Consider the following 15,722-nt stretch of genomic DNA (forward strand, 5'->3'; position numbering starts at 1 on the left):
ACAGGCAATTGCTCCGCCTCCTCACCAACATCGTCCTCATACATGTCGACACACACGTACCGACACACAGCACACACACAGGGAATGCTCCGATAGAGGACAGGACCCACTAGCCCTTTGGAGAGACAGAGGGAGAGTTTGCCAGCACACACCAAAAACGCTATAATTATATAGGGACAACCTTATATAAGTGTTTTCCCTTATAGCATCTTTATTATATATTTCTAACGCCAAATTAGTGCCCCCCCTCTCTGTTTTAACCCTGTTTCTGTAGTGCAGTGCAGGGGAGAGCCTGGGAGCCTTCCCTCCAGCCTTTCTGTGAGGGAAAATGGCGCTGTGTGCTGAGGAGATAGGCCCCGCCCCTTTTTCGGCGGCCTCGTCTCCCGCTCTTAACGGATTCTGGCAGGGGTTAAATATCTCCATATAGCCTCCGGAGGCTATATGTGAGGTATTTTTAGCCAAAATAGGTTTTCATTTGCCTCCCAGGGCGCCCCCCTCCCAGCGCCCTGCACCCTCAGTGACTGCCGTGTGAAGTGTGCTGAGAGGAAAATGGCGCACAGCTGCAGTGCTGTGCGCTACCTTTAGAAGACTGAGGAGTCTTCTGCCGCCGATTCTGGACCTCTTCTTACTTCAGCATCTGCAAGGGGGCCGGCGGCAAGGCTCCGGTGACCATCCAGGCTGTACCTGTGATCGTCCCTCTGGAGCTGATGTCCAGTAGCCAAGAAGCCAATCCATCCTGCACGCAGGTGAGTTCACTTCTTCTCCCCTAAGTCCCTCGTTGCAGTGATCCTGTTGCCAGCAGGACTCACTGTAAAATAAAAAACCTAAGCTAAACTTTTCTAAGCAGCTCTTTAGGAGAGCCACCTAGATTGCACCCTTCTCGGCCGGGCACAAAAATCTAACTGAGGCTTGGAGGAGGGTCATAGGGGGAGGAGCCAGTACACACCACCTGATCGTAAAGCTTTACTTTTTGTGCCCTGTCTCCTGCGGAGCCGCTATCCCCCTGGTCCTTTCAGGAACCCCAGCATCCACTAGGACGATAGAGAAACCTCTTTTATGGCAATAATCATGTACCTAATACCTTTTGCCACCTTCGGCTGTAATTTTGCATCCTCGTAGTCGACACTAGAGTCAGTATCTGTGTCAGCGACCTGGGATATGGGGCGCTTTTGAGACCCTGAAGGTCCTGGCACCACAGGGACAGGCACGGACTGGCTACCTGACTGATCCTTAGCTTCAGCTTTGTCTAATCTTTTATGCAGGAGATTTACATTTGCATTCAAGACATTCAGCATATCCACCCAGTCCGGAGTCGGCGTTGCCGACGGCGACCTGACATTCAAGCACTCCCCCTCCACATTAAGCGAGCCTTCCTCATCAAACATGTCGACACACACGTACCGACACACTGCACACACCCAGGGAAACTTTTTCTGAAGACAGTATCCCATGAAAGGCCCTTTGGAGAGACAGAGAGAGAGAGTATGCCAGCACACACCCCAGCGCAACAACCTGGAGACCAACACAGAATTCTTTTCCCCAGCAGCGCTGTATTATACTTTATCCGCAAATTATGTGCCCCCCTCTCTTTTTAAACTCCCTTCACCGTGTGTAAGCAGGGGAGAGTCCGGGGAGCTTCCTTCCAGCGTTCTGTGGAGAGAGAAATGGCGCTGGTGAGTGCTGAGGGAGAAGCCCCGCCCCCTCGGCGGCGGGCTTCTGTCCCGCTCAAAATCGTGTAAACCGGCGGGGGCTCAATTATATACATGTACAGTGCCCAGCTGTACATGTATATACCTATTTGCCATCTAAGAGGTGTTATTATTGCTGCCCAGGGCGCCCTGCACCCATACAGTGACCGGAGTGTGTGAGGTGATGTGGAGCAATGACGCACAGCTGCAGTGCTGTGCGTTACCTCTGTGAAGCTGAAGGCTTCTGCCGCCTGAGACGTCTTCTTGCTTCTGTTGTTCTTCTGGCTCTGTGAGGAGAACGGCGGCGTGGCTCCGGGGGTGGACGCCCAGGACGAACCTGTGTTAACCCCCTCTGAAGCTAATGGTGTCCAGTAGCCGAGGAAGCAGATCCTATCAGTTAAGTAGGTCTGCCCCTCTCTCCTCAGTCCCTCGATGCAGGGAGCCTGTTGCCAGCAGTGCTCCCTGTGAAAAAGGTAAAAATCCAAACAAAAATGCTTTCTGTAGCAAAGAACTCAAGAGAGCTCCCTGCAGTGCGCCCTTCATCCTCTGGGCACAGTGTAAAACTGAGGTCTGGAGGAGGGACATAGAGGGAGGAGCCAGTGCACACCCAGAATCCAAAGCTTTCTTAAAGTGCCCTATCTCCTGCGGAGCCCGTCTATTCCCCATGGTCCTTACAGAGGACGTTAGAGAAAATATGTGTATACTCCGGTATTGTCTCTCGACCTGGTTTGCGGTCCTTAACTCAAATGATGCATACACACGGTGATATTCGGGCTAAGCCCGATTCTCACTATGCTACAGGGGCTAGGTCGGCATCGCAAGTACATAATGACTGTGCTTGCGATACTGACTATGTGCGATTTTGGCTAAGTGTCAATTTTGACTATCTTTTCGACGAGATAGTCAAAATTGACTTGCCTGGACAGTCTATCTAGGCTTGCGATGCCAACCGCGCATCGGCATCAAATCGGGATCGCAAGGTGACTTTCGCCTTGCGATCTGCACTAACTTTTCTTATGATTTTGACTATATAGTCAAAATCGTAAGAAAATATCTCACCGTGCGTACACACCATTATGCAGTTCTTTGTAGCTGAAGGAAAGGTTGCGTACTGAAACTTTCAGATATGCAAGTAGACTGGTTCTTATAAAGGTTTCTTTCAAAGGTTCCCTTTTCAGTAGACCTCCTCGCCAGTCAGCAGGTAGATGATCTCCAGGATAAAATGTAATATCCTCTCAGTGATGCGACTCTCATCCTTGTCCATCCTAGTGACTTCTAGTAACAGGCCTCTGACTCCTCACTGCTCAGATGTCTGCTGCCAGAGACAGCAATGGATGCTCTCTGCTCCCTTGTGGGAATGAATGAAGTTTTAAGAATCCCCCACTCTTATAACAAACGACACCATTGTCACTGGGGTATCTATATTGGGTGCAGTGCACACGGGCCCCTGGGTTTAGAGTGGGCCCACACTGCACCCATTTCTTCTAGACTTACCTTTCCGGCGTCCATCGGCGACGGTGTGTGGGCCCCCACCTCTCCCGTAGCCGTCACCGCCGCTGCTAGCGCTAGAGACTCTGGCACAGTGCCAGAGTCTACAGCGCATGCGCAGGACTCCGGAAAAATGGCACGGCGGCCATTTTTCGGAGTCCTGCGCATGCGCTGTAGACTCTGGCACTTTGCCAGAGTCTCAGCGCTGAGTGCGCTAGCAGTGGCGGCTACAGGAGAGGAAGGGGCCCAACACGGAGTCTGCACACGGGTCCCCTCCTCTCTAGAAACGCCGCTGACCATTGTGTTGTCTTACTGCTTATTTCCACATAGGAGGTAAATCATATCATATCGAGAGTACGACTACAAAGGACTGCATAAGAACTGAGGACTGCAAAACAGGTCGAAAGATGATACCGGAGTACACACATATTATTGACTACTGAAGAACACACGTATTACTGACTTTCATTTATCACTTGTACATTCTTGTTTGCGAGTGCTGGTGATTACGGTATTACTACCGTGGTTACAATCGATGTGTGAGCGATGTCACTTTATGTTTACTAGATGTAGTAACCAGGGGCGTATCTACTGTTTGGCGAGGATGGCACTCGCCAGGGGCGCCCACCAAGAGGGGGGCGCCGCCTGGCTGTGCCACCCGCGGCCAGTGCCGTCTGTCATCTAAGCTCAGTGAAGCTTTTTTTCTGTCTTAGAAGCATCAGCGCTGGCCGAGAGGAGGGAGCAGCAGCGAGCACTATCTGACCATACGATGATATGAAAAGTGCAGCGCCAACCAAAGGGGGGAGGGGCACCTGCCGGTGAGATGGGGCACTTGCAGATGATGGGGAACCCGTGGCAGGACGCGGGAGGCAGGACACCCGCAGCATACGCGCGCGGGGGGGGGGGGGGTGTGTGTCTGAGTACCTGGAAACCTCCCCCTGCGCTCCGATCTATCGGTGCACATGACATACATAGAAACATAGAATTTGATGGCAGATAAGAACCACTTGGCCCATTTAGTCTGCCCCTTTTTTTTTATCCTTTAGGTAATCTCAACTCTTTTTGAACCTTCATTCTTTGTAAGGATATTCATATGCCTATCCCAAGCATGTTTAAATTGCTCTACAGTCTTAGCCTCTACCACCTCTGATGGGAGGCTATTCCACTTATCCACTACCCTTTCTGTGAAGTAATTTTTCCTTAAATTTCCCCTGAACCTGCCTCCCTCCAGTTTCAGTGTATGTCCTCGAGTTCTAATACTTCTCTTCCTTTGAAGAATGTTTCCCTCCTGAACTTTGTTAAAACCGTTGGTATATTTGAAAGTTTCAATCATGTCTCCCCTTTCCCTACTCTCCTCCATACTATACATGTTAAGATCTTTTAGCCTTTCCGGGTAAGTTTTGTGATGTAGGCCATGCACCATTTTAGTTGCCCTTTTTTTTATACACTCTCTAATGTATTTATATCCTTCTGAAGATATCTCCAGAACTGAACACAGTATTCCAGATGAGGCCGCACCAATGACCTATACAGTGGCATTATTACTTCTCTTTTCCTGCTACTGATTCCTATTCCTATGCAACCAAGCATCTGACTTGCCTTTCTCATTGCTTTGTTGCATTGCTTTCCTGCCTTTAAGTCACTTGAAATAGTGACTCCTAAATCCCTTTCCTCCTCAGTAGTTTCCATTATAGTACCCTTGATACTATATTTAGCCTTTGGGTTTTTGAGACCCAAGTGCATGATTTTGCATTTTTTAGCATTAAACTGTAGTTGCCATGTTCTTGACCATTTTTCAAGTCTAGCTAGGTGATCAATCATTTGTTTTACCCCTCCTGGTGTGTCTACCCTGTTGCATATCTTTGTATCATCTGCAAAAAGGCATACTTTCCCTTCAATACCATTTGCAATGTCACCAACAAAGATATTAAAGAGAATTGGTCCGAGTACAGATCCCTGGGGTACTCCACTGGTAACATTTCCCTCCATAGATTGCACTCCATTTACTACAACTGTCTGTTTCCTATCCTGCAACCAGGTTCTTATCCATTTAACTATATTATAATGAACCCCCACACTTTCAAGTTTATTTATCAGTCTGCGATGTGGGACAGTGTCAAATGCCTTACTAAAGTCTAGATATGCTAGATCTACAGCTCCCCCTTGATCTATTATTTTCATCATGACATCATGACAGATGTTGAAGCTTCAGCTTCAGTCCGGGCGGCCAGCAAGACAGGCTGTCTGTGTGTGTGTGTAGAGCACAGCCTCTTTAGACTTACATGGAGGCTGGGCTGACTAAACATAGGGGGAGCTGCAGAGTCACTACCTCACCCGGCCAGCTCCTCTCAGGCAGTTCCCATGGGCCTTTTAGACAGAGACAGAACTGGGCGGGTGAGGAATAGGAAGTGACTCTGCAGCAACTTCGTGGCTCGCGTGCTGAAGGGGAGCTGGCTGATCGGGTGAGTGCTGACAGTATTCCCACCCCATGTGTCTCTCTCTCCATCTCTCTCCCTGCCTCTATCTCTCACCCTGTCTGTCTGTCTCTCTCTCTCTCCCTGTCTCTATCTCTCACCCTGTCTGTCTCTCTCCATCTCTCACAATGCCTGCCTCTCTCTCTCTCTCTCCCTGTGTCTCTCTCTCACCCTGTCTGTCTTTCTCTCCGTTTCTCCCTTTCCATCTCTCTCCCTGTGTCTCTCTCTCCATCACTCTCCCTGTGTCTATCTCTCACTCTGGGCGGGATGTACTATCAATGATCGTGGATCATCGCCGGTCATCACAATGATGCTAATCGCATATGTACTAACATATGCGATTAGTATCTCAAAGCGATGCCAGGGGTGTCCTGTGATCAGTGATGGTCCGCAGGAGAGGGTTTGAGCAGGCTTCCGTCACCTCCCAGCCCCGGGAGGTGACGTGCAGGGAGTCCCCGTGATCCTCCTTCTCCCCCTGCAGCCAGAAGGAGACAAGACTGTGCTGCGGGAGAGGAGGAGGGGGGCCGGGGGGAGGTAGTCGTGAGCGGCGCAGGTCGGCGGCGGGATGCGGCGGCGGTAAGAAGCCTATAGGCTTCTATAGAGCATTGCCATCCAAAGATGGCGATATCCCCGGCGGCGTAAACCCGGCGGTGGGGTCTTAGTACATATGAAAATAAGAATTTACTTACCGATAATTCTATTTCTCATAGTCCGTAGTGGATGCTGGGAACTCCGTAAGGACCATGGGGATTAGCGGCTCCGCAGGAGACTGGGCACAAAAGTAAAAGCTTTAGGACTACCTGGTGTGCACTGGCTCCTCCCCCTATGACCCTCCTCCAAGCCTCAGTTAGGATACTGTGCCCGGACGAGCGTACACAATAAGGAAGGATTTTGAATCCCGGGTAAGACTCATACCAGTCACACCAACTAGAAGATGAGCACTCTGCAACCACCACAGGAGAGACACCCTTGTCCTTGGTGACAAGATTATCCGCTGATGCATCTGAAGATGCGACCCGGACCATTTGTCTAGCAGATCCCACTGGAAGGTTCTTGCGTGGAATCTGCCGAATGGGATTGCTTCATAAGAAGCCACCATCTTTCCCAGGACCCTTGTGCATTGATGCACTGAGACTTGGCCTGGTTTTAGGAGATTTCTGACTAGTTCGGATAACTCCCCGGCTTTCTCCTCCGGGAGAAACACCTTTTTCTGGACTGTGTCCAGGATCATCCCTAGGAATAGGAGTCGGGTAGTCGGGATCAGCTGAGATTTTGGAATATTGAGAATCCAACCGTGCTGGCGCAGCACTATCTGAGATAGTGCTACCCCGACTTCCAACTGTTCCCTGGATCTTGCCCTTATCAGGAGATCGTCCAAGTAAGGGATAACTAAAACTCCCTTCCTTCGAAGGAGTATCATCATTTCGGCCATTACCTTGGTAAAGACCCGGGGTGCCGTGGACAATCCAAACGGCAGCGTCTGAAACTGATAGTGACAGTTCTGTATCTTGAATTTGAACCTTTGTATGTAAGTGTTCAAGGATTTTAGGTTTAAAATTGGTCTCACCGAGCCGTCCGGCTTCGGTACCACAAATAGTGTGGAATAGTACCCCTTTTCCTGTTGTAGGAGGGGTACCTTGATTATCACCTGCTGGGAATACAGCTTGTGAATGGCATCCAATACTGCCTCCCTGTCTGAGGGAGACATCGGTAAAGCAGACTTTAGAAAACGGCGAGGGGGAGACGTCTCGAATTCCAATTTGTACCCCTGAGATACCACTTGAAGGATCCAGGGGTCCACTTGCGAGTGGGCCCACTGCGCACTGAACTTCTTGAGACGGGCCCCCACCGTGTCTGCTTGTAAAGCCCCAGCGTCATGCTGAGGACTTTGCGGAGGCGGGAGAGGGCTTTTGTTCCTGGGAACTGGCTGTTTGTTGCAGCCTTTTTCCTCTCCCTCTGCCACGGGGCATAAATGAGGCGCCTTTTGCCCGCTTGCCCTTATGGGGCCGAAAGGACTGCGCCTGATAATACGGCGTCTTCTTAGGTTGAGAAGCTACCTGGGGTAAAAATGTGGATTTTCCAGCAGTTGCCGTGGCTACCAGGTCAGATAGACCTACCCCAAATAACTCCTCCCCCTTATAAGGCAATACTTCCATGTGCCTTTTAGAATCCGCATCACCTGACCACTGCCGCGTCCATAAACCTCTTCTAGCAGAAATGGACAGCGCGCTAACTCTTGATGCCAGTCGGCAAATATCCCTCTGTGCATCACGCATATATAGAAATGCATCCTTCAAATGCTCTATAGTCAGTAATATACTGTCCCTATCTAGGGTATCAATATTTTCAGTCAGGGAATCCGACCACGCCAGGCCCGCACTGCACATCCAGGCTGAGGCGATTGCTGGTCGCAGTATAACACCCGTGTGAGAGTATATACATTTTAGGATATTCTCCAGCTTTCTATCGGCAGGTTCCTTTAGGGCGGCCGTATCAGGAGAAGGTAGTGCTACCTGTTTTGACAAACGTGTGAGCGCTTTATCCACCCTAGGGGGTGTTTCCCAACGTGCCCTATCCTCTGGCGGGAAAGGGTACAATGCCAATAACCTTTTAGGAATTATCAGTTTTTTATCGGGGGAAACCCACGCCTCATCACACACTTCATTTAATTCCTCGGATACAGGAAAAACTACAGGCAGTTTTTTCTCACCAAACATAATACCCTTTTTAGTGGTACTTGTATTATCAGAGATATGCAATACATTTTTAATTGCTTCAATCATGTAACGTGTGGCCCTAGTGGAAGTCACGTTTGTCTCATCATCGTCGACACTGGAGTCAGTATCCGTGTCTGTGTCTGCCATTTGAGGTAACGGGCGTTTTAAAGCCCCTGATGGCGTTTGAGACCCTTGGACAGGCGCAAGCTGAGTAGCCGGCTGTCTCATGTCGTCAACTGTCTGTCGTAACGAGCTGACACTGTCACGCAATTCCTTCCATAAGCTCATCCGCTCAGGTGTCGACTCCCCAGGGGGTTACAACTGTATAATAGGCAATTGCTCCGCCTCCATCTCATTTTCCTCCTCAAACATGTCGACACAATCGTACCGACACACCGCACACACACAGGGAATGCTCTTATAGAGGACAGGACCCCACTAGCCCTTTGGGGAGACAGAGGGAGAGTATGCCAGCACACACCAGAGCGCTATATATAACCAGGAATACCACTATAAAATGTGCTTTTCCTTTATAGCTGCTGTTAGTATCAAAACTGCGCCAAATTAGTGCCCCCCCTCTCTTTTTTACCCTTTTCTGTAGTGCAGGACTGCAGGGGAGAGTCAGGGAGACGTCCTTCCAGCGGAGCTGTGATGGAAAATGGCGCCTGTGTGCTGAGGAGATAGGCTCCGCCCCCTTCTCGGCGGCCTTTTCTCCCGCTTTTTTGTAAGTTCTGGCAGGGGTTAAAATACATCCATATAGCCCTGGGGGTTACATGTGGTGTATTTATGCCAGCCAAGGTGTTTTACATTGCTGCTCAGGGCACCCCCCCCTAGCGCCCTGCACCCTCAGTGACCGGAGTGTGAAGTGTGCCTGAGTAACAATGGCGCACAGCTGCAGTGCTGTGCGCTACCTTGTTGAAGACTGATGTCTTCTGCCGCCGATTTTTCCGGACCTCTTCTTGCTTCTGGCTCTGTAAGGGGGCCGGCGGCGCGGCTCTGGGACCGAGCTCCGAGGCTGGGCCTGTGTTCGGTCCCTCTGGAGCTAATGGTGTCCAGTAGCCTAAGAAGCCCAATCCACTCTGCACTTCAGGTGAGTTCGCTTCTTCTCCCCTTAGTCCCTCGATGCAGTGAGCCTGTTGCCAGCAGGTCTCACCGAAAATAAAAAACCTAAAACTAAAACTTTCACTAAGAAGCTCAGGAGAGCCCCTAGTGTGCACCCTTCTCGGCCGGGCACAAAAATCTAACTGAGGCTTGGAGGAGGGTCATAGGGGGAGGAGCCAGTGCACACCAGGTAGTCCTAAAGCTTTTACTTTTGTGCCCAGTCTCCTGCGGAGCCGCTAATCCCCATGGTCCTTACGGAGTTACCAGCATCCACTAGGACGTCAGAGAAAATGCATTTTCCCTTTAGTACATCCCGCCCTCTGTCTCTCTCTCCATCTCTCTCCCTGTCTCTCTCTCACCCTCTCTCTCCCTGTCTCTCTCTCTCACCCTCTCTGTCTCTCTCTCCGTGTCTCTCTCTCTCCAACTCTCTCCCTGTATCTATCTCTCACCCTGTCTGTCTCTCTCTCCCGTGTCTCTCCATCTCTCTTCCTGTTTCTGTCAGTCTCTCACTCTCTCTCACCATGTCTCCTCCTCCCTCCCCATGTCGGTCTCACTCTCTCTTCCTGTATCTGTCCTTCCCCATGTCTGTCTCTCTCTGTGTGTGTCTTTCCCTCCACATTTAATTCTCTCCACGTCTGTCTCTTTCTCTCTCCACATCTCTGTCTCTCCATACCCATGTCACACTCTCTCTCCATAACTGTCTCTCTCTCTCTGGGCGGGATGTATTAAGTTACGTCGCCGCGCCTCGCCGTTGATCGCATATGTACTAACATATGCGATCAATATCGCGATGCGGTGACGGAGGCCCCCCCCCGCGATACCTGTTAGGTGGTCTGCAGGGGGTCTCCGTCATCTCCCCGGGATCTTTACACTGGCTAGACGCCGGGAAGCAGGCTGCCCCCGGGGTGCCTCCTCCGGCTGCGTTGTTAGGGGGAGAAGGAGATTACTTCCGGGTCCAGGGCAGCCTGGAGGAAGGTAAGCCGGGGAGAGGGGGGTCGACGTCTGCGGCGGGGGCGGCGGTCGTCGATAAGAAGCCCATAGGCTTCTATAGGATATCGCCATCCAAAGATGGCGATACCCTGGACGGCGAAAATACGGCTGTAGGGTCTTAGTAAATTTGAAAATGCAGTAAAACCCCCGTTTTCGGGGGTTTTACCGCATTTTTGCTTTAGTACATCCCGCCCTCTGTCCCTGTCTTTCTCCACATGTCTGTCTGCTTCTCTGCCGCTCTCTCTGTCTCTCTCTCCCTCCTCATGTTCCCCTCTCTCCCCATTTCTGTCTCTATGTCTCTCCCTCCCTCCACATGTCTCCTTGCCTTTGTGTGTACAGAATATCTCTCTCACACACACACACACTTAAATTGGGTTGGAGTTTTCCATATATGTGCACTCTCTCTCTCTTCTCTCATATCTGGAAACCCCCCCTAAAAATCCTACGTTTGCCCCTGCGCAGGTGGAGCACCCGCGAGTAGGGGGCAGGACACGCACCCACGGGTAGGGGCACCCGCTGGAGGAGCACTCGCAGATGAGGGAGCACCTGCGGGTGGGGGCAGGGCACCCGCCAGAGGGGCACTCACAGATGAGGGGGCACCCACGGCAAAAACTGTCAAAGGTCTTAGTAGCATTTACACACAGTACAGGCTGACTGATGCTGCACCTGCTCCACTACTGCCTGTCAATTTAGTATGACATGCAGTGGAACAGCTATGTCTGAAAGCCTGTACTGTGGTGTATACCACAGCACACTCTCTGTAATGTACCTCAGGGGACTTACTTTCAACCACGGCAGGCATAGAGGATCAGATGTCCAACAAGGCAAGCTCCTCCACCTCCTCCTTGGCAGAAATGGGCCAGAGCAGAGACTTTACAGCTGCACCCAGTGACCTTCCCCTTATCTCATCCCTAACGTGACCAGTGGTGAGGTGACTACTGGGAGATTTCCATAGTGACTTGGCACTCAGTGGCTGAAATCTTGGAGTCTGGAGAGAAGAGGAGCCTAAGGGGTGACAGCAGCATCATCTTGGAAGAGGCCCTGATCAGCTAAGTGTGTTTAGTCTGCTTTAGTAAGTTTAGTGGTTTTGTGTATGTATCCTCAGTGTCCCTGCCCTCACCCTCCCTGTAACTCCCACTCAGTATCCCTGCTTCACCCTCCCTGTAACTCCCGCTCAGTATCCCTGCCCACACCCTCCCTGTAACTCCCCCTCAGTGACCCTGTAACTCACCCCTCAGTGTCCCTGCCCTCAACCCCCAAGTAACCCTCCTCAGTGTCCCTGCCCTCACCTTCCCTATAATTCCCCCTTGGTGTCAAATCCCCCTCAGTGGCTCTGCCCTCCCCCTCCCTGTAACTCCCCCTCAGTGTTCCTGCCCTCACCCCCCCCCCTGTAACTCCCCCCTAAGTGTCCCTGTGACTCCCCCCTCAGTGTCCCTGCCCTCACCCTCCTTGTAACTCCCCCTCAGTGTACCTGTCCTCACCCTCCCTGTAACTCCCCCTCAGTGTCCCTGTGACTCCCCCCTCAGTGTACCTGCCCTCACACTCACTGTAACACCCCCTCAGTGTCCTTGCCTTCAGCCTCCCTATAACTTCCCCTTTTTTCCTGCCCTCACCCTCCCTATAATTCCCCCTCAGTGTCCCTGCCATAAGCCTTCCTGTAACCCCCCTCAGTGTCCCTGCCCTCACCCTCCCTATAATTCCTCTTCGGCATCAAATCCCCCTCAGTGGCCCCGCCCTCACTATCCGTATAACTCCCCCTCAGTGTCCCTGCATACACCCTCTCCTGTAACTCCCCCTCAGGTTCCTGCCCTCTCCCTCCGTGTAACTCCCCCTCACTGTTCCCGCCATCACCCTCCCTATAACTCCCCCTCAGTGTCCCTGCCCTCACCCACTCCTGTGACTCCAACTCTGTGTCCCAAGGGGGATGGGCGCCGGTCCCTTACTTTGCCAGGGGCGCTCAGGCCCCTAGATATACCCCTGGTAGTAACACTGTCCTAGCAGTGGTTATACAGTAGTAAGAGCAATGCCACTTCTGGAAGAGCCAAGATACTAGGGGACCCATTTGTCACCCAACACTTGCAGCTATTTTCCCGAAAACACACACTGCACCCAAACGGGTCACGTTTCGCTCATTTCAGCTTGCCACCTTAGTGGGGAGCAAGCTGAAATGCAATCATTGGCAGCAGATCATGCCTGAACAAAGAAACAATTGAATAGCTCCGTTGGGTGAAATCTACTGGTTGCAGGCCCCAAAAACAACTAATTTCCACCCACTGTGCCCCACAACACTGACTAAACGCTCCTCAGCTCACTTGCTGCAGTGACTGAGCCTCACAGCTCCCCTGCTGCACTGACTGCACTCCGCGGCTCCCCCGCTGCACTGACTGCACCCCACGGCTCCCCCGCTGCACCCCACGGCTCCCCCGCTGCACTGACTGCGCCCCACGGCTCCCCCGCTGCACTGACTGCGCCCCACAGCTCCCCCCGCTGCACTGACTGCGCCCCACAGCTCCCCCCGCTGCACTGACTGCGCCCCACTGAGCTTCACAGCTCCCTCACTGCAATGACTGCGCCCACAGCTCCCCCACTGCACTGACTGCACCCCACAGCACTGACTGAGCCTCACAGCTCCCCCACTGCCCTGAGCCTCACAGCACTGACTGAGCCTCACAGCTCTCCCCGCTGCACTGACTGCACTCCATAGCACTGACTGAGCCTCACAGCTCCCCCGCTGCACTGACTGCGCCCCACGGCTTCCCCGCTGCATCCAACAGCACTGACTGAGCTTCACAGCTCCCTCACTGCACTGACTGCACCCACAGCTCCCCTACTGCCCTGATTGAACCCCACAGAACTGACTAAAGGGCCCTACAGACATGCCGATCCGCCGCCGAGCTGCCTGACAGCGGATACGTCCGACGGACGACCCGGCGGCGGGGGGCAGTGACCGGGGGAGTGAAGTTTCTTCATTCCCCCCATCATGCGGCTCCATTGAAGTGCAGGCAAATATGGACGAGATCGTGTGTAGGGCCTATAAGCCTCACAGCTCTTCCCGTTGCAGTGACTGCGGCCCACAGCTCCCCCGCTGCACAGACTGCACCCCACAGCACTGACTGAGCCTCACAGCTCCCACACTGCACTCCACAGCATTGACTGAGGCTCACAGCTCCCCCATACAGCTCCCTCACTGCACTGATGCTCACAGCTCCCCCAGCCCCACCGCATTAACTGAGCACCACAGGACTGAGCTCCGCAGTGCCCCCTCTGGCCGCAGTGGTGCATATTCTTTGATCAACAGAACTGAATGTAGACAGCGTGAGAACTAGATCGCTGGGAGTGTGCCCGCGTTACGGCGCCTGTTACCTGGGTGCCGGACTCCGACTTCCGCAAGCCATCGCTCATGGTAATCTAGGCGGAGAACCGGCCCGAGAGATACAGCATGAACAGCAGCGTGCAGCGACACTCCCGGGTCTCGCGAGACTACGCTCCATATTCCCCCGACTCCCTGTTAACCGCACTTGCCGGATTGTAGTACATTGGCAGCTGGTGTGGGCGGGGTTTAGGTCCCCAAGAGGCGGAGTCTGAGAGATCAGTGTTTCTCACAGTCGGTCCTCAGGACCCCACAGGTCACCTTTTCCAGGTCACGCTGCTGGGCACAGGTGTATCACCAACTGTCACAATTCAGAGATCCACAGGTGATCTGGAAAACATGACCTGTGCGGCTCCTTAGGACCCCTGATACAGGTAACAGGTGATCACGCTGTGAGGCGGTGTCCGTCACATGACACAAAGGTGGTGGTGGGGGGAGGTACTGTGTTTGTCACGCGCCTAGCATGATTGTTTGCCATCATCGTGTGGGACGATGGAAGGGGCGGGGATTCCACTCGGCCTACGGCGTACAGGGGGCGGGGCGCGGTGGGTGTGGCATAGTGACGGGCCTGTGCAGTGACAGGTGACGTTTGGTTTGACAGCAGCGCATTCTTCACGGTCGGGGCTTCTGACAGAAGGGGCGGGGCGTTGATCTCGGCAGAGCTGGGGGTGTGGTCACTGGGGCTGCTGCAGCGCGGCGCTGCCAGAGACATACACACAGCGCTGTCACCGCCTCATACTAGCAACGCTACATGAGGGTTGCAACATGACACCGTCTAGTTTTGTACAGTAAGCGGGTGGAATGGATAGGGGGGGGGGGGGTGATTCCAACTTGATCGTAGCTGTGCTGCTACGATCAGGAACACAGACATGCGGGGGGACTCCCAGCACAGGGCTAGCCCACCCCGCATGTCAGTCCCTGCCCCATTGCTGAATTACAAAAGCTGCTTTTATACTTCAGGAGTAGCTCCCGGCCAGCGCAGCTTTTGCATGCTGGCCGGGAGCTACTCACCGCAGCCCGCTCGCACGGTCCGGCCGCGCCTGCGTTGGTTGGACCGCACCCACAAAACGGCGTGCCGCCCCCTCCCGCCAAGCGACCGCCTTTGCCTGTCAATCAGGCAGAGGCAATCCCTAGGCAACGACAGCTGTCAGACATGCGCCGGTGCACTGCGGCGTCGACACATGCGCAGTTCTGACCTGATCGCTGCGCTGCGAAGAACTGCAGCGAGCGTTCAGGTCAGACTGACCCCCAGGGACCGGGAGGGTAGGGTGGGCTGGGTACGGGAGACTTGGCTTCTTTTCCGGGGGGTGGGTGGGGGGGATTCATGAAATATTTTAATTTCCTTAATTAATCTGCTAAATTATTGCTGCTTTAAAAAAAAATCACATTATTTATTTTCTGCATTTAAACCATTACCCAGTCTATTATCAATGGGTTTTAGTAATACTGGTTTTGGGTATTGCTTGCACCAGTTCTATTGCTAACACTGATTCTTTATTGGTGCTACTTATGCTCCTAATATTCATTTCAGACCTACAGCAAAAACCAGGGTTTTTACTAGTGATGAGCGGGTTCGGTTTCTCGGAAACCGAACCCCCCCGAACTTCACGCTTTTTACACGGGTCCGAGGCAGACTCGGATCTTCCCGCCTTGCTCGGTTAACCCGAGCGCGCCCGAACGTCATCATCCCGCTGTCGGATTCTCGCGAGGCTCGGATTCTATCGCGAGACTCGGATTCTATATAAGGAGCCGCGCGTCGCCGCCATTTTCACACGTGCATTGAGATTGATAGGGAGAGGACGTGGCTGGCGTCCTCTCCGTTTAGAGTAGACTAGAGAGTAGTAGAGACACTTGATTTAATAATTTTGGGGAGCATATTAGGAGTACTACTTGC

The 15,722-nt window shown here is 52.7% G+C and overlaps 1 protein-coding gene across 2 annotated transcripts in view; it reads right to left on the minus strand.

The window, feature by feature from the left end:
- The window catches only part of XRCC2 (X-ray repair cross complementing 2), a 66,877-nt gene extending 52,644 nt beyond the window's left edge, over nucleotides 1-14,233 (minus strand). Inside the window, exon 1 of one of the 2 annotated variants that reach the window (XM_063921868.1) lies at nucleotides 13,822-14,111. In XM_063921868.1, the coding sequence (XP_063777938.1) occupies nucleotides 13,822-13,860 (39 nt within the window). In that variant the 5' untranslated portion in view covers nucleotides 13,861-14,111. Of the gene's footprint in view, nucleotides 1-13,821 lie in introns of both variants that reach the window. The other variant, XM_063921869.1, reaches the window with a different exon arrangement.
- Between the last annotated feature and the right edge of the window lie 1,489 nt (nucleotides 14,234-15,722).

Source organism: Pseudophryne corroboree, chromosome 5 (genome assembly GCF_028390025.1).
Source record: "Pseudophryne corroboree isolate aPseCor3 chromosome 5, aPseCor3.hap2, whole genome shotgun sequence".
NCBI lineage: Eukaryota > Metazoa > Chordata > Amphibia > Anura > Myobatrachidae > Pseudophryne > Pseudophryne corroboree.